A 19231-nucleotide genomic window follows, 5' to 3' on the forward strand; every position below is an offset into this window, starting at 1 on the left:
AGTATTCAAAGGAAAAACCTTTAACAATTTCAGTCATCAGGAAGAAATTTCTTTTATGAACTCAGGCTCTTTCCCCCGATTATCACAATAGTTGGGAGCTTTGATTATACTTAGTCTCCATGCTAAATTGGTCTGCATTTTTATTAATTCCCCAATGAGATACTTGAATCAAACTTTATGTTTTCTGCAGTACTGAGTGCCTATACCAGTTTATCAGAGCAATTGCGTATCCGATTCCAAAGTAGTTCAGGAAAGTGAAACAATTGGATTAGTTGTACCTATAATGCTTTAAACTTTTTCTCATATAGGGATCAAATTGCTCATGGAAATGGCTGTAGTTTTTATATACAATGTTGAATATTATAAATTAAGGTATGAATATAAAATGTATGTTCATATGAATACAAGTTACAATGATAATTTATAGACAAGAAATGAGATAAATTAGGAAATGTGAGGGATCCTGGGTGGCGCAGCGGTTTAGTGCCTGCCTTTGGCCCGGGGCGCGATCCTGGGGTCCCAGGATCAAGTCCCACATCGGGCTCCCTGCATGGAGCCTGCTTCTCCCTCTGCCTGTGTTTCTGCCTCTCTCTCCCCCTATGTCTATCATGAATAAATAAATAAAATCTTTAAAAAAAAATTAGGAAATGTGATATTCTTGCAAATAAAAAGAGTAGGTTCTTAATTATAGATGCCATGTCAAAATAATTTCTTGGTAATGATTTTGGATAATTTTAGCGATAAAGACCTTGATTATCTCTGGTCTATGCCCCCAAAATATAGTCATTAAAGTTAACCAAAACTGTCCTAACAAATATTATTAAATAGTGTGGACTGCATAAAAGGTAGATAAAGTTGATAATTCAGTTCTTGGCTTTTAGTCTTGGCCTTCGGTATCTATGCCCCCATTCCCCTGTCCTGCCTTTTAACTAACAGCACCTGGATTTCATTTTGAGAAATCCCCTCTTCCATATTGTGCAGTCTTGGTGAGACTGTTGGTCATCAGTGCCCTGCCCCTTGATAGTCAAGCTAGGCCGTAGGTTGGAAGTCTTTGTCTCTTTTCCTGTTTTTTTTTTTTCTGTTGTTGTTTTAAGATTTTTTTATTTTAGGGGATCCCTGGATGGCTCAGCAGTTTGGTGCCTGCCTTCGGCCCAGGGCGTGATCCTGGAGACGTGGGATTGAGTCCCGCGTCGGGTTCCCTGCATGGAGCCTGCTTCTCCCTCTGCCTGTGTCTCTGCATCCCTCTCTCTCTCTCTGTGTCTCATGAATAAATAAAATCTTTAAAAAAAAAAAGATTTTTTTTTTATTTTAGTGAAGGAGAAAGTGCAAGTGGGGGTAGGGACAGAGAGAGAGAGGGAGAGAATCTCAAGCAGAGTCTGCACTGAGTGTGGAGCCTGACTCTGGGCTCCATCTCACAACTGTGAGATCATGACCTGAGCCAAAATCAAGAGTTGGGTGCTCAAGTGACAGAGCTACACAGGCGCCTTCTCTTCCCTTTGAATTCTAGCAGTTTGACTCAAGGATAGGAGAATGTTTATTATTTAATGATGTTGATGTGGAACCTAGAGATTCTGGGTTGTTTCTTGGTCCTAGATTCCCAGAATGGCCCTAGTCTTTTTTCTTCGCCGGTTTTTGTCATCGTTCTTTTTAGTGCTAAGTACAATCCTATATCCATCCATTAATTTTTTTCTTGCTCAACTTAACTAGAGATATTTTAGTTGGTTATAAATCATATAACCTTAACCAATTCAGAAATTAATTCCAGAGAGCTTATTGCAGATGGTAGACCTTCAGAGAACTGATTAGTTGGCATGGACAGGACAAAAAAATCAAATTTGGACCTTCTAGAATGAGGAGTTCAAATCTCAGTTCTTTTTTCAAAGCAAATAATAAAATTCAGGAGCTTTCTAGTATCTGGGCCTATATGTCCAACTTAGCCATTAAGAGTACATTACTGAAGAGTCTTCCAGCTGTCATGCTGCTTAGGAAATTAGCACAGCTAGAGATTTGGAGGGAATTCATGTGACATAAAAATAGAGATTGGGCTTTAGAGCTAGCTAGATCTAATTGTCCTGGCTGTTCTAGTTATTAAACCTTTTGCAGTTGGTCAGACTGGTTGTCTGGTTTTATCTACTTACTGAGAAATTAAATCTGTTGGTAAATTCTCTTTCCAACAAGGAGGAATAAAAATTAAAAGGCCTACTCCACAATGTTGTGCTCAGGACTACTTGAGATGTGTAAAAAATTCCCTGCTTGGCATCTTACATATAGTAAACATTCATTAAATGGTACTATTATTAATTAGGAACAAGAAAACATAATTTTCTAATGTTTATGCAAATAACTTTAAAAATTAATTATTTATTTTTTTTGTTTTTTGTTTTTTTAATTTTTATTTATTTATGAGAGTCACACAGAGAGAGAGAGAGAGAGAGAGAGAGAGAGAGAGGCAGAGACATAGGCAGAGGGAGAAGCAGGCTCCATGCACTGGGAGCCCGACGTGGGATTCGATCCAGGGTCTCCAGGATCGCGCCCTCGGCCAAAGGCAGGCGCTAAACCGCTGCGCCACCCAGGGATCCCTAATTATTTATTTTAAGTATGCTCTACATCCCATGTGGGACTTGAACTCATGAGCCAGGTGCCCCTTTTGCACAGTACTTTCGGTAGTTGTGAAATTAGGTGATCTGATTCTAGAAGACTATTCTGTGAGAGGTACCCAAGTGACAAGTCACCAGAGAACCAGAGTAGTAGTGAATTTAGTTACTCAACTGAGTTAGGCAAAGAATGTTATTAGTCTGAGGTCTTAGAATTCAAATTATAGGGACACCTGAGTGGCTCAGTGGTTAAGTGTCTGCCTTTAGCCCAGGGCATAATCCTGGAGTCCCAGAATCAAGTCCCGCAGAATCAAGTCCTACATCGGACTCCCTGCATGGATCCTGCTTCTCTCTCTGCCTAAGTCTCTGCCTCTCTCTCTCATGAATAAATAAATAAAATCCCTTTTTTTAAAAAAAGAATTCAAATTATAAAGTTATATTTCTGTTACAAACACTTAACAATATTCAAACGTTATTACAAATATCAACTCATTTAATCCTGGCAATAATCGCATGAGGTTGGTACTGTTATTGTTTGTTTTACAAATAAGAAAATAGAATCCTAGATTGGTTAAATGTTTTTTGACCTACATCATAAAGCGGTAGATGGAGGATCCAAGATTTAGAATCTGGCAGTCTGTCTTCCGATTTTGGAATATATTTGTATTTCTTCCCTTTTCCTACATATAAAGTGGTATACTATAAATAGTCTTCTGTCTCTTCGTTGTTTCCTCCATTTGATTCTATATAGGATATCTTATGCAAATAATATCTGCAAAAGATGACAGTTTTCTAGTTTCTTTGCCTCTTATTTTTCTTAGTTTACTGGATTAAGTAGAACCTCTAATACAATGTTGAATAAAAATGATGATGGTGAGCACAGTTTTCTTCTGCTTGATCTTTTTTTTTTTTTTTTTTTTTTTTTTTTTTAGATTTTATTTATTTATTCATGAGAATACGCAGAGAGGAGAGAGAGAGAAAGAGAGGCAGAGACACAGGCAGAGGGAAAAGCAGGCCCCATGCAGGGAACCTGATGTGGGACTCGATTCTGGGTCTCTAGGATCATGCCCTGGGCTGAAGGTGGCGCTATACCGCTGAGCCAGCCAGGCTGCCCATCTTGCTTGATCTTAAAAGGAGTATTTTGAGTTTGTTCCAATAAAAAAAACTCCCATTTGCTGCAGATCTTTTTGGCAAATACGTTTTACCAGAAAGAAAAGGAAATTTTCTGTGGTCAAAGAAGTGTTTCTTCTTAAACAACGTACTCCTCAAAAGTTGTTTATGGTCAGTTTGGTTTTAGCTGTTTTAGTGGGTATAAATGGTGTCTAGTTGTGATTTTGTATCCCAGTGTAGTAATAATAATAAGGTTGAGTATCTTTTTTTTTTAAGATTTATTTATTTTAGGGAGAGAGAACACGAACAGGAGGGGCAGAGGGGGGAAGGAGAGAGAATCTCAAGCAGAACTGCACACTGAGCATAGAGCCAGATGTGGGGCTCTATCTCAGGTCTCTGAAATAAAGTCCTGAGCAGAAAACCAGAGTTGGACGCTTAACCAACTATGCCACCCAGGCACCTGTATATCTTATTGATTTTTTAAAAGATTTTACTTATTTATGCATGAGAAACACAGAGAGAGAGGCAGAGACCTAGCAGAAGGAGAAGCAGGCTCCCTGCAAGGAGCCTGATGTGGGACTTGATCCTGGGATTCCAGGATCACGCCCTGAGCTGAAAGCAGATACTCAACTACTGAGCCACCCCAGGTGTCCCCCCACTGGCATCTGTATTCATAAATTTTATAATGAGCTCACAAGTTCCACACATTTCAGAACACTTGGAATTTTTATTAGGATCTTTAAAATTTTTGTTATTTATATATTTATTTATTTATTTATTTTTATTTATTTATTTATTTATTTATTTATTTATTTATTTATTTAATATTTATTCATGAGAGACACGAGAGAGAGAGGGGGGAAGAGACACAGGCAGAGGGAGAAGCAGGCTCCATGAAGGGAACCCGATGCGGAACTCGATCCCGGGTCTCCAGGATCATGCCCTGGGCTGAAGGCAACGCTAAACCTCTGAGCCACCGGGGCTGTCCTTTATTTTTTATTTTTAAAAGATTTTATTTATTTATTCATGAGAAACACAGAGGCAGAGACACAGGCAGAGGGAGAAGCAGGCTCCCTAAGGGGAGCCCGATGTGGAACTCGATCCTAAGAGCCTGGCCTGGGATCGTGCCCTGAGCCAAAGGCAGACGCTCAATCACTGAGCCATCCAGGTGTCCCTAGGAATTTTTTTTAAAATATAGATCAGTTTTGGAAGAGATGACTCATTCTATTGAACCTTCCAATATGGAAGAATTTGCATGTGCTCTTATACTTGTTCTCTCTCATTGTCTTTAATGTTTCTATGAAATTTTGTGATTTTTATTCCCAGAGAACTTGTACATCTTTTGTTAGATGTACTTAATCCTATGAATTTTATACATCTGCTGCTATTGTAAATGATAACAATAAAAGTTTTCTTTTTTTCTAATTCATTGCTGGTTGAGTTTATTAATATTGACAGGTGGGGAATCCCTGGGTGGCTCAGTGGTTTGGTGCCTGCCTTTGACCCAGGACATGGTCCTGGAGTCCCTGGGAATGAGTCCTGCATCTGGCTCCCTGGGTAGCTTGCTTCTCCCTCTGCCTGTGTCTCTGCCTCTCTCTCTCTGTATCTCTCATGAATAAATACATCTTTAAAAAATAATATTGACGGGCAAATAACTCACTTCGATAATTTATGATATTTTTGATTGCTTTTAAAATTGTATCATATACAAGTAATAACAATTTTATACTTCATTTCCAATCCTTATATCTCACTTCCTTTTCTTGACAGCACAGGGCAGGACCTTTGGGACCATATTGGATTAAATAGTTACAGTGAACATTCTAGTCTTACTCTTGATCTCAGAGGAAAGCTTTCAACATTAAACCAGTAAGAATGATGTTGTCGTAGGATTTTTAAGATATCCTTTATCAGATTAAGGAAATTTCCTTCTATGAGTATGCCAAAAGATTTTTTAAAATCCTGAATGCTTGTTGCATTTTATCAGTGTTCATACATCTACTGAATGGTTAAACATATTTTTACCTATTGCAAATTACATGATTGGTTTTTACAAGTTAAACCAACCTAAAAATTTTAGAATAAACCTAACTTGCTTATGATTTTTATTGTTATTACAGTGGTGGGTTTAATTTGTTAATATTTGAAGATTTTTATATTAATATTTATGAAGGAGATTGGCTTGTAACTTTCCTTTTGTGAACTTGTCACTGTCCTTTTCTGCTAAGTTGTTTGGCCTCACAAAAAGGGCTGGACAGTGTTTGTTTTTAATTTATTTATTCATGAGAGACAGAGATAGAGAGAGAGAGAGAGAGATGCCAAGACATAGGCAGAAGGAGAAGCAGGCTCCATGCAGGGAGTCCGATGTGGGACTTGATCTTGGGACTCCGGGATCAGCCCTGAGCCAAAGGCAGATGCTTAACCGCTGAGCCACCCAGGCGTCCCTGTTTTAGATTTCTTTTTACAGTTTTGGTAAATTGTATTTTTCTAGGAATTTTTGTACATTTTATCTAAGTTTTCAGATGTGTTGTTAACAAAATCATTATCTTTTTAATGACCACAGGGTATATGGTGAAGCTCCCGTTTTATTCTCAACTTTATTTGTTCCCCTTTTTTTCCTTCCTCTATAGCAGTCTTGCTAGGGACTTAACACATTTTTTATTTTGGGTGAGGGGCCCCCACAAAATTTAAATTTGGTTGTATTTTTTATTGATGTTTGCTTTGTATTCAATTAATTTCTGTTCTCTTAATTTTTTTTTCCTTCTACTTACCTTGCATTTTTTAGATGTTAACATGATTTCTTGTTGGTCTTTTTGAGTTTGCTAGTTTTTCTAACACATTTTTTTTTTAAGATTTTATTTTCTTTATTTATTCACGAGAGACAAACAGAAAGAGGCAGAGACACAGGCAGAGGCAGAAGCAGGCTCCATGCAGGGAGCCCGATGTGGGACTCAATCTCAGGATCAGGATGACGCCCTGGGCCAAAGGCAGACGCTCAATCGCTGAGCCACCTAGGCATCCCTTCTAAAACAATTTATAAGGGACAATTTTGTTTAGGCAGTATAGCTTCAGACTCATACCTGACTTTAAATCCCTTTTGATGCTTCTTGAAAACTGGGAGATAAGTTTAAATTTCAATATATAATAATTGAGCATTTACTGTATGCCAAATAGTGCTGGTAGACATTAGCTGTTAAGAAGATTCCTACTCTCAGGGAATTTACTTTCTGCTTTATTCATTTCCCAGCTGCAGGAGGGAATGGTGGGTGACAGTGATGATTAAAGTGCATATTATGTGCTGGGTACTTTTTCACTAATGTAGACCAACCTAATCCTCAGCACAACTCTATAAAGGAACTATTCTTAGTGTTCCCATTTTACAGATGAGGAACTTGAGTCACAGAGAAGTTAATTTGTCTGAGCTTACACAGTGGGCAAGTGGCTGAAGTAGGTTTGAATCAGATGAAGGGTTATTGTTACAGGCATGCCAGCGAAGACCTTGCAATAGATCTGTCTCTTTTTGCCTTTGCTATTCCCTCACCATTATCCCTTGCTATTTGGGGATCTAAACAAAAATATTTGAGGGAAAAGCCTTAATCTCCTACATTCCCTATAGTTTTCCTGGGAACATTCAGTATTCAAGAGTTTGATATAGTTCCCCTCCTTTTGTTATTAATTATTCCATAACCTTTAACTTATTTTTAAGATTATATAAATATTTATATAAATACGTATTTATATTTGTTTTTACTTATATATAGCTGAATTTAGAAAGTTCTAGTTATCATTAGTTGTGTAAGCTGCTATTGATTTCCAAAATATTGGTAAAACAGATTAATAGAAATATTTTTCTTTATCCTGGAGCCACTGTTACAAAGAAGTTTGCCCTTTTAAAAGCGGACAGAGGGGGACTTTGCCTACATCACAAGGAAGCTTTGCTGCCTGTCTCCTTTCTTCTGCAGCTGCAGTTCATTTATGTCTGGCTTCATTAACAGTGACTTGAATTATACATTTACCCACCCATGTCCTGTACAGCTTCTCTTACCATTTCAGGAAATCTTGCTATTGGGGTGGGGGTGGGGGGAATAAAATAATTAGGTTAGATATAGTATTTCAACTTGTAATTTTTAAATTAGGGTAATAGTAAAGGAAAAAACTTTATAAAAGGTTTTCATGCTAAATTAGCAAAATAGAAGTATATCTTGTCTCTAATAGTTCTTGTACGTAAAATATTAAAAATATTAGATATAGTTTTGATTGGGACTGGGGAACAAAAGAGATAAACAAGTTTTATTGCTATTAATAGATACCATTTGTGCCATCAACCTACCCTCCCCAGCATTGTAAACTGAGGGTAATTGATAGCCACTAACAATTATTAAGCACTTACTGTATGCCAGTCATTTATTAGGTACTTTACATGCATTTTTTCCCTCTTGTCTTCATCCTTAAAAACTCTCAAGTGGGGTTAGAATTTTATCCCAAAGCTCAGTGTCTTAAAGAGGGTGTTCAGCAAATGTTTTTGAATATATATAAAAGAAGGAATACATAAATGGAAGAGGCCCTTAAAGGCATTTTGTTTTCTTGTTTATCAATTTTAGTAAGTATTTCTCCTAGATAATTTTTTTAAAAACTATCCATGGAAATGCTGATGAGAATGTACTCTCAAGCCATTAGAGCTTGAATGTTGGCATTTGTAAAATTTGAAGGAAATGAATAATTTAATTTTTTTTGTTAGGAGATGAATTATTTTAGTGACATCACATTTGTTTAATTGATGTTTCCTTTCTACCAATTTTTGGGGTAGAGTTGGTTATATTGACCTCGGATTCTTTGGTAAAGGTACTTGGTAAAGTAGCCAATCAATCACTACCTTCAATAAAGATGCTTTTATAAAATGGACAGTGATAATCTGATTGCTTGTTTACCTGCTTTCCCTCTTTCTCCCTCTTTCTTTCTTTCTTTCTTTCTTTCTTTCTTTCTTTCTTTCTTTCTTTCTTTCTTTCTTTCTTTCTTTCTTCTTTCTTTCTTTCTTTCTTTCTTTCTTTCTTTCTTTCTTTCTTTCTTTCTTCTTCTTTCTTTCTGATTTTATTTATTTATTTATGAGAAACAGAAAGAGAGAGGCAGAGACACAGGCAGAGGGAGAAGCAGGTTCCATGCAGGGAGCCCAATGCAGAACTGGATCTTGGGACCCCAGGATCCCTCCCTGAGCCTCCCTGATCCCTCCCTGAGACACTTAACCGATGAGCCACCCAGGCATCCCATCTTCTTTCTTTTTTAAAACTTTAATTCAATTTAAGAAAAAAAAAAAAAAAAAAAAGACCACCAAACAATTCACCCATTTTCTCTCCCTTTTTTTTTTAAACACATGACTGTCAGCTGCAGTGTAGCAGTGCTCAGTGATAATGAGGTACACTGTTATAGTTGTCTTCCTTTTCTTTCTCTCTATGCCACTGATGAGGGATCTGGAAAGGAATTTCATTGGTTCCTTATCATATCCAAAGAGGCTTACCTTTGAAGAAAATAATTTTGTTTTTACCTGGGATTACTAGCTAAGACTTGGAAACAAATTGGAGGGAAAAAGGATTGTTGAGGAGGGCTAAAGAAAGATATTTTGATAGGAAACAATATATATCCTGTTAGGAAGCAACTAAGCAGATAGGAAAGGCATCATATATATTCTGATGAGAAAGGATTCTTTTAAATTTTTTTTTTAAAGATTTTACTTATTAGATCACTTGCCTGCATGAGCAGGGGGAGGGGCAGAGGGAGAGGGAGAAGCAGACTCTCTGCTGAGCAGGGAGAGCCCAATTTGGGGCTCAATCCCAATCCCTAGGATCTTGATCCTGAGGATCATGACCTCAGGCACACACCCACTGACTGAGCCACCCAGGCACCTATGGATTCTTCTTTTTCCTTTTCTTTTCTCTTTTCTTTTCTTTTCTTTCTCTTTTTTTTCGATTTCATCTATTCATGAGAGAGGCAGAGACATAGGCAGAGGGAGAAGCAGGCTTCCCAAGGGGAGTCTGACATGGGACCCAATCCTAGGACCCTCAGGACCCCTGCCCTGAGCCGAAGGCAGACACTCAACTGCTGAGCCACCCAGGTGTACTGGCACCTGTGGATTCTTAATTTTATACTTGTTTTAGGTATTTCATAATTATTAGCTGTTTGAATTCTTACATAACCCTTATGAGAAACCTTATAGTCCTTTAGTACATAAATACCCATTATCTGATTGTCCTATCAAAAATACTTGATTTTGATTAGTTTGGAACCTAGTAAGGGAAACAAGACAGTAATTAAAAAAAAAAAAGTTTAGGAGGACATTTCTTATGTGTTAGATATACATGAAGACAGATTTGCACTTTGCATTTAATGGTAGGCATTAGTTCTGTCTGAACAATTGGAAAATAGGTTTATAGTGACGGAGTATCTTAATGTTCAGAATTATTTGGTCTTTTTTTTGGTGATAAGATGCTTGAGATTTTAGAATGTGGGGAATACCACTTTTTGGTAAATTTTTAATAGTTTTGTTGGTTAAGTAATGGATCAGTTTCCTGAACTATTGACCTAAACAACATAATTTTGTTACTTGAATTTAGCTGGGGTGAATATGGAGCTCAAAGTTGTTAATCTCTTATACTGCCAACTTGTTGCTCTTTTCTTTTCTTTTCTTTTTTTTCTTTTGAGGGGGAGGGGTGAGGGGAGGGGAGGGAGGGGAGGGGGAGGGGAGGGGAGGGGAGGGGGAGGGGAGGGGGGGGGGAGGGGAGGGAGGGGGGGGAGGGGGAGGGAGAAGGCAGGAAGGAAGGAAGGAAGGAGGAATGGCAGGCGAATGCAGCAGGAAGGAAGAAGGACGCATTCTCCTTCCTTCGTCCGTATATCTCTCCTTATTACTTCTTCCTTCCTTCCTTCCTTCCTTCCTTCCTTCCTTCCTTCCTTCCTTCCTTCTTTCTCCAACTTGCTTTTTCTAGCTAGAACTCTGGGAAAAAAACATTTCTGGACCTAGATTTGGTTCAGATTACCTTTAGCAAGTTATTCTGTGTTTTAGGTTTTCCTTCTCGCTTCTTCCAAGATATGAACTAATAATTTTATTGTGTTAAGTAACACAACATAAATGGCAGGGGAAGTAGGGTAGTGGTAGAAAGTAAATGGGGTTTTAGTGTTAGTGAAAGGATGAGAAACCATTAAAAAACAAAAGAGAAAAAGCTCAGCAGCAAACCCTGGAGATTTAGAAATAGGAATGACCAACATCAGTTTTCTTTGGGTGAATTTGATATGTCTTGGTTTCTGCCCCCACCCTACCCGCACTTTGTATTTAAAATTTTGAGTAAATAAAATAAAATTTTGAGTGAATATATAAGTTAAAAGAATAGAATTATGGATAGCTATATTCTTGCTGTCTATATGGAGTGTTCAGTAATAAGCTTTTGTTTTATATCTCTTTCTCCTTATATACATTACACACAGCTTTTTGAGAGTTATTAGTCTTTCATGACAAGTAGCTGTACCTGTTTTCGTGTTACCCCTAAATTCTTCAATATCTGTAGCCAAAAAATAAAGACACTGTCCTATAGAATTTAATACCATTAGCATATCTTAAGAAATGAATAATTCTTTAATGTCATCTAATAAATACTAGAGTCAGATTTTCACAGTTAATTCTAAAATATCTTTCCGTTATTCTTTTCAGATCAGGCTTTCTTTGTAAAAGTGTTCATGCAAGGATATTTGGATGTAACGTCTACTTAGTCTTCCTAACTCTAGAACTCCCATCTTTATTTCTTCAGTGACATCAACTTTTTGAAGTAATCGGAACAGTTATCTTAAATGTCTCATTCTTTGTTTGTCTAAGAGTTTCCTTGTGGTGTCTGCCTTCTGAAGTTGCTAGTGAATTGGTATGCTTAGATACAGGTTATACATTTTGAGCAAAAAATTGCTGCCTAGGTGGTGGTAGTTACTTAATAGTATATTCAACCAGGAGGCACAAAATGATCGTCTGTGTCCCACTGGTAGTGATGCTAACTTTGATCCCAGGGTAATATAGTCTGTCTGTTACAAAAACCTGTTTTTACTTTTGGCTTAGCAAATCAGATATTTTGGCATTATACAAATATCCCATCAACCTTTTCTTAATGCTTTTTTTCTTCCTTAATGCTTTTAACATCTTTGATCCTTGCTTGAATCACTTACTGCATTGGGCTTTACAAAATGATTATATTTCAACTTTAGTTATTCTTCTATTTTAATTGGCATTTGTCTCTAAGGAAGAGCTTTTCCCACCTTTTCCTGGTAAACTGTAGTTCCTGCTGAAATGGTAGGATAAATGTAATTTTTTCCTCATTATTTACTGGTTTTTAGAATAAGGAATTATGTTGTAGTCCTTTCAGTGATAGCAGATGAGGCTTTTTTTTTTTTTAATTGCCCTGTCTCTATAATTATGAATTCATGAACTTTTTTTTTTTTTTTTTTTTTTAAATTTATTTATTTTATGATAGTCACAGAGAGAGAGAGAGAGGCAGAGACACAGGCAGAGGGAGAAGCAGGCTCCATGCACCGGGAGCCCGACGTGGGATTCGATCCCGGGTCTCCAGGATCGCGCCCTGGGCCAAAGGCAGGCGCCAAACCGCTGCGCCACCCAGGGATCCCGAATTCATGAACTTTTTTTGCATTAAGTGTGTTATTAGTTAATTGGCCTTTTTGATGGTCAAATCATCCAAAATTTGGCTAATGGGAACCCCTCCATATTGTCTCCTGTTTCAGTGACACATCTCCAGTAGTCTTTGAGTGCTTCCTTGATCTATGGAACAGAGATTGTGTGGGTTTTTAATTGTGTACAATAGTACCTTCAATTGAAACTTTCAGTTAAAATTCTTTCAGTTCCCCCCCTTTTTAAAGATAAAACATTTAAGAGCTACAATAAATAAATAAATAAATAAATAAATAAATAAATAAATAAATAACATTCTTACAATTCTGTAAGCTCTAAATATCTCAGAAATCTTGAAGGATCCTCTGGAACAATAGCAAATGGAGGGAAAAAATATCAGCAAGGAACCTGTTTTTTTCTTTTTGTTTGTTCGTTTCTTGTTTACTGAGGACAAAAACACTAGTATTTTTAGTGGTGTGGCCAAATTCTACTCTCATAAAGCACAAGGTTACAGTAGGGCTACATAAGAGATTCTCTACCTTAATTATTGGCAAGGAGATTTTTAAAAAAATTTTATTTATGTATTCATGAGACAGAGAGAGAGAGGGAAAGGCAGAGACACAGGCAGAGGGAGAAGCAGGCTCCATGCAGGGAACCCGACGTGGGACTCGATCCTGGGTCTCCAGGACCAGGCCCTGGGCTGAAGGCAGCGCTAAACCACTGAGCCACTCAGGCTGCCCCAAGGAGATTGTTTATATCCCAAAGGGATCTTTCAACTGGGAGAATAATCAGCCCATAGCACCTTCTGACTCTGCATTAATAATAGCAGTAGGCTTTTAGTTCATAATACACATTAAAAATCATTTTATTTTTCATCATAAGTGTACTTCTTAATCTCCATTCTCTTTTTTTCCCATCCCTCCCCCCACCCCTCTGGTAGCCATAAATTTGATCTCCAGAGTTGATTCTGTTCTTTGGTTTGTCCCTCTGTCTCTTTCCTTTGCTTATCTGTTTTGTTTTTTAAGTTCCATGTAAGAGATCGATCATATGGTATTTGTCTTTCTCTGACTGGCATATTTCACTTAGCATAATATTCTAGCTCCATCCATGTCATTGCAAATAGCAAGATTTCATTCTTTTTTATGGCTGAATAATATCCCATTATATATATATACACACACACACACACACACACACACACATGCCATATCTTCTTTAGCCATTCATCTATTAGTGGACACCTGGGCTGCTTTCATAGTTCAGCTATTGTAAATAGTGCTACAATAAACACAAGGGTGCATGTTTCCCTTTCGGTTAGTGTTTTTGTATTTTTGGGTAAATACTCAGTATAATTTTGAGAAGGGTGATTCTATTTTTAATTATTTGAGGAACCTCCATATTATTTTCCAAAATGGTTGGACTAATTTGTATTCCCATGGACAGTGCAAGAGGATTTTTTCTCAACATCCTCACCAACACTTGTTTCTACCTAATACTTTTTTTTTTAAAGTAGGCTCCACTCCCAGTATGGAGCCCAGTGTAGGTCCCAAATTCATGACCCTGAGGTCAAGACCTGAGCTGAGATCAAGAGTTGGGCGCTTAACTGAGTCACCCAAGTGCTCCTATAAAATAAATTTCTTACCTCAAAAATACAAGAATAAAAATCCTGCCCATTGCTTTTCTGAGGTTAACTTATTATTGACTGTTTTTTTTTTTTTTTTTTTTTTTTTTTTTTTTTTTTTTTAAATTTTTATTTATTTATGATAGTCACACAGAGAGAGGGAGAGAGAGGCAGAGACACAGGCAGAGGGAGAAGCAGGCTCCATGCACCGGGAGCCCGACGTGGGACTCGATCCCGGGTCTCCAGGATCGCGCCCTGGGCCAAAGGCAGGCGCTAAACCACTGCGCCACCCAGGGATCCCTATTATTGACTGTTAATGCTTGATCATGCGCTTAATCTAAAATGTAAAATCTGAACCAGTTTCACAAAGTGAGGTTTAAGATATGCAAAAAAATGTGTGTGTGTGTATTTGAGGAAGCGGAGTCAAAAACAAAAGAGTGGTAAGCACATTCAACTGCACTACCTATTTTACAGTGAGTGGTGGTATTGTGTAGGAAATGTTTAAAGATTTATTTATTTATTCATGATAGAGAGAGAGAGAGCGGCAGAGACACAGGCAGAGGGAGAAGCAGGCTCCATGCAGGGAGCCCAACGTGGGACTCGATCCCGGGACTCCAGGATCGCGCCCTGGGCCAAAGGCAGGCGCCAAACCGCTGAGCCACCCAGGGATGCCTGTGTAGGAAATTTTATACACATTCATGTGCATGTGTGTACTGAATAACAGGGATCTAAGCAAAGAGTTATTTCTTGTGTTTCAGTTTTATAAGCTGTACATCATATATACTAGTACCATTTGCTAAGAGTGCCTAAGAGGTCAGTAACACGGCAGAGTTGTGAGAGATGTTGCTTTGCCTTTTTAGGCTCACATTGATCTGTACCTGCCCTTCTTTCTAACTGTAGTTCACCTTCTGCTTGTCTAAAATAACAAAGTGTTTCTGATACAAGAGGTATTGAATTTCTTTCCATCCTCAGTAATACCCACATATGTAGTATGCAGATCTGCACTTTGGGGTAAAGTACTCCCATGCTCCTGATTTCTGGTGACAGCAGATAGGTGGTTTCTATTGTTGGTGTGTAGACTAAGAGTGGAACATTTCTATTACTATATGATCTGTGTACATACATTTGATTATTATTCAACCATTAAAAGGAAGGAAATCCTGCCTTTTGTAACAATACGGATGGACCTTCTGGGTACTATGTTAAGAAAAGTAAGTGAGACAAGGAAAAGCAGATACTGTATATGATCTTATTTATATGAGGAATCAAAAAAAGCCAAACTCGTACGTACAGAGAGTAGTTTGGTGGTTGCCAGAGGTGGGTGGTGGGGTGGGGAAATGGGAGATGGTGGTCAAACGTTACAGACTTCCAAGTTATAAGATAAATAATCCTAGAGATACAATGTTAAACATGTTGACTGTGACTAACAATAGTGTATTGTATATTTATTTATTTATTATATATATATTTTAAGAGAGAGCAGGGGTGGGGAGGAGAAGGGGAGATACAGATACCTTATTCCTTTATTATTTAGGACCTCTTTAGATAGAATGGTAATGGATAAAATCCAAGGAACTTCTCCTTTTATTTATTTTTTTAAATATTTTATTTTCAAGTAACTTTTAGACCTAGCTTGGGGCTAGAACCCACAACCTTGTTTTTTGTTTTTGTTTTTGTTTTTTGTTTTTCTGTTTTTTTTAGAACCTCCAACCTTGTGATTAAGAGTTGCACACTCTACCAACTGAGCCACCAGGTGCCCTAAGATTTGCTTTTTAAAAAACATAGTATTATGTATGTGGACATTTTTCTGTCTCTCAACAGATTATGAGATTCTTCTTAATTTTATTAAGTAAGTTCTACACCCAGTGTGAGACTTGAACTCACATGCTCTACCAACTGAGCCAGCCAGCTGCCCCTATGACATTCTTTTTAAAAGGCTATGTGGGGATCCCTGGGTGGCACAGTGGTTTGGCGCCTGCCTTTGGCCCAGGGCGCGATCCTGGAGACCCGGGATCGAATCCCACGTCAGGCTCCCGGTGCATGGAGCCTGCTTCTCTCTCTGCCTGTGTCTCTGCCTCTCTCTCTCTCTGTCTCACTGTGTGCCTATCATTAAAAAAAAAAAGAAAAAAAAAAAGGCTATGTGGTATTTCATTGTATTGACGCACATACCATAGTTTTTTTTGACCACTGCAGAATTTTTCTCATTAAATTTTTTTTTTCTTGTAAAAGAATATAATTTAAGTAGGAATGTCTCTTTGTTCCGGTGAAATCTTAACAAAATGGTACATTTAGTTTTGTGACCCAAGCTTTTGTATATTTTGGTATATTCCCTTTTAATGGTTTTGGCTTCACTCCTATATATTTCAGGTCTACGGATCAATGGAGAACTAATTACTGCCTATCCCCAAGTGGTTGTAGTGAGAGTACCAACCCCTTGGGTACAAAGTGATAGCGACATCACTGTTTTGCGCCATTTAGAGAAGATGGGATGCCGGTTGATGAACCGACCTCAAGCCATCCTGAACTGTGTTAATAAGTTCTGGACATTTCAGGAGTTGGCTGGCCATGGTGTTCCTCTGCCAGATACTTTCTCTTATGGTAAGTTCACCAATAAGAATTTACAGTCTAAGTTTTACAGCACTTACAGTTTTGAAAGCCATACTAAATTGAGTTATGTGATGAAAGAAATTTGTAAACTTAAAGATACTTCTTAAAAAAATAACTTACAGGGACACCTGGGTGGCTTAGAGGTTGAGTGTCTGGCTTCTGCCCAGGACGTGGTCCTAGAGTCCCAGGATCAAGTCCCAACATCGGGCTTCTTGCAGGGAGCCTGCTTCTCTCTCTGCTGCCTTTGCTCTGCCTCTCCTTCTGTGTGTGTCTCTTGTGAATAAATAAAATCTTTAAAAAAAAAAAAAAAGGAAAGAAATAACTTATAGGGGTTCCTGGGTGTCTCAGTTTGTTAGGCATCTGCCTTAGGCCCTGGTCATGATTTTGGGGTTCTGTGTTGGGAGTCCCGCATTGGCTCTCCGCTCAGCAGGGAGCCTGTGCCTCTGTCTCCCTCTGAATGCTCTGCATACTTATGCACTCTCTCTCTTTCTCTGTTAAATTAATACATAAAAGTCTTAAAAAACCTTTCAGTTTTAACAAACTGAGCACGAGAATTATGAATCCTGTGTTAAGATTTAATTCCATGATATTGGTAGAGTTGATTTAACAAACTTTTCTTGTAAAGGGCCAAAAAGTAAATATTTTGCACTTTCAGGGCCATAAATTCTCTCTTGTGACCCTCTGTAATGTTATTGTATTGTGAAAGCTGCTATCGACCACACTTAACCAATAAAACTTTTAAAGATTTTATTTATTTATTCATGAGAGACACAGAAAGAGACACAAATACAGACAGAGGAGAGGCAGGCTCCATGCAGGAAGCCCGATGTGGGACTCGATCCCGGGACTCCAGGATCACTCCCTGGGCCGAAGGCAGATGCTCAGCCACTGTGACATGCCTGGGTGGCACGGTGGTTGAGTGTTTGTCTTTGGTTCAGGTCACGATCCTTGGTCCTGGGATGGAGTCCCACATCAAGCTCCCTGCAGGGGAGCCTGCTTCTCCCTCTGCTTATATCTCTGTGGATCAGTACTCTCATAAAGAATGATAAAAATGTCTGAGCAGTGCCAGATTGCTATAAAAGTTTCCAGTGCTTACTCTTATATTTATCTGATCACATCAGTAGCAGAGAAATCACAGATAGGCACAGGTTACTGGACAACAGTTTTGAGTAGCACTGATATAAATAATATTATGTTAATATATTTCCTGCCTGTCCAGTTCCTTTGTTTAGAAAAGATCAAACTTACTATAGATCATTACAATTTTCCATAAAGACAGTTCTTCAAATAAATGTTCAGTGGTGTGCTTGGAGAGTTAATGAGGCATTCTTTTAAAAAAGATTGATTTATGAGAAAGAGTGCACACACGTGGGGAAGAGCAGAGAGAGAAAGGGACAAGCAAAGTCTGCACTGAGTGTGGAGCCCAACTCAGGGCTCAGGCTCATGACTCTGAGATCATGACCTGAGCCGAAATCAAGTCTCATGTTTAACCGACTGTGTCACCCAGGCACCCCAACTTGAATATTTTATTTTATTTTTTTAAAGTCCTTTGCCTTTTTAAAAAAATTTTTTATTTATTTATGATAGTCACAGAGAGAGAGAGAGAGAGGCAGAGACACAGGCAGAGGGAGAAGCAGGCTCCATGCACCGGGAGCCCGACGCGGGACTCGATCCCGGGTCTCCAGGATCGCGCCCCGGGCCAAAGGCAGGCGCCAAACCGCTGCGCCACCCAGGGATCCCCCAACTTGAATATTTTATTTTTATTTTTTTTTAATATTTTTTTTCTTTATTTATTTATGATAGTCACACACAGAGAGAGGCAGAGACACAGGCAGAGGGAGAAGCAGGCTCCATGCACCGGGAGCCCGACGTGGGACTTGATCCCGGGTCTCCAGGTTCGCGCCCTGGGCCAAAGGCAGGCGCCAAACCGCTGCGCCACCCAGGAATTCCCCCCAACTTGAATATTTTAAAGAAATGAACCAAGTCTCCAAGTCTGTAGGGCATGTGTGGATATATTGCTATTTTTAGCAATTGCACAAGAAGAGACTATAAGAATAGTTTGAGAATTCTGTCAGATGCTTTTGGGATATTTTTGCTTATATCATGGGTCTCCACTTCTGATTTCAAGAGGATGGAAAAGAGAAAATGGGGCAGCCTGGGTGGCCCAGTGGTTTAGCGCTGCCTTCGGCCCAGGGTGTGATCCTAGAGTCCTTGGGATCGAGTCCATGTCAGGCTCCCTGCATGGAGCCTGCTTCTCCCTCTGCCTGTGTCTCTGCCTCTCTCTCTGTGTGTCTCTCATGAATGAATAAATAAAATATTTTTTAAAAAGAAAGAAAAAAAAAAGAAAGAAAAGAGAAAATGGTTACCAAATTAACAAATGTTACCTGTGCTCTAATGTTGAAGGTTTATTTTATTTATTTATTTTAAAGATTTCATTTGTTTATTCATGAGAGACAGAGACAGAGGGAAAGAGCGAGAGAACGAGAGAGAGAGAGAGAGAGAGAAGCAGGCTCCATGCAGGGAGCCCGACGCAGGACTCGATCCCGGGTCTCCAGGATCATGCCCTGGGCTGAAGGCGGCACTAAGCCACTGAGCCAACTGGGCTGCCTATGTTGAAGGTTTAAAATCAGGTGACTGAATCATCTTAAT

The 19231-nt window shown here is 38.7% G+C and overlaps 1 protein-coding gene across 11 annotated transcripts in view; it reads left to right on the forward strand.

The window, feature by feature from the left end:
* The window catches only part of RIMKLB (ribosomal modification protein rimK like family member B), a 171083-nt gene that overhangs the window by 130658 nt on the left and 21194 nt on the right, over window positions 1-19231 (forward strand). For all 11 annotated transcript variants that reach the window (XM_038576723.1, XM_038576722.1, XM_038576717.1 and 8 more), the window contains one exon: window positions 16343-16573. In XM_038576723.1, coding sequence (XP_038432651.1) covers window positions 16343-16573 — 231 coding nt within the window. The remainder of the gene's footprint in view (window positions 1-16342; window positions 16574-19231) is intronic.

This window comes from Canis lupus, chromosome 27, assembly GCF_011100685.1.
Source record: "Canis lupus familiaris isolate Mischka breed German Shepherd chromosome 27, alternate assembly UU_Cfam_GSD_1.0, whole genome shotgun sequence".
Classification (NCBI taxonomy): domain Eukaryota; kingdom Metazoa; phylum Chordata; class Mammalia; order Carnivora; family Canidae; genus Canis; species Canis lupus.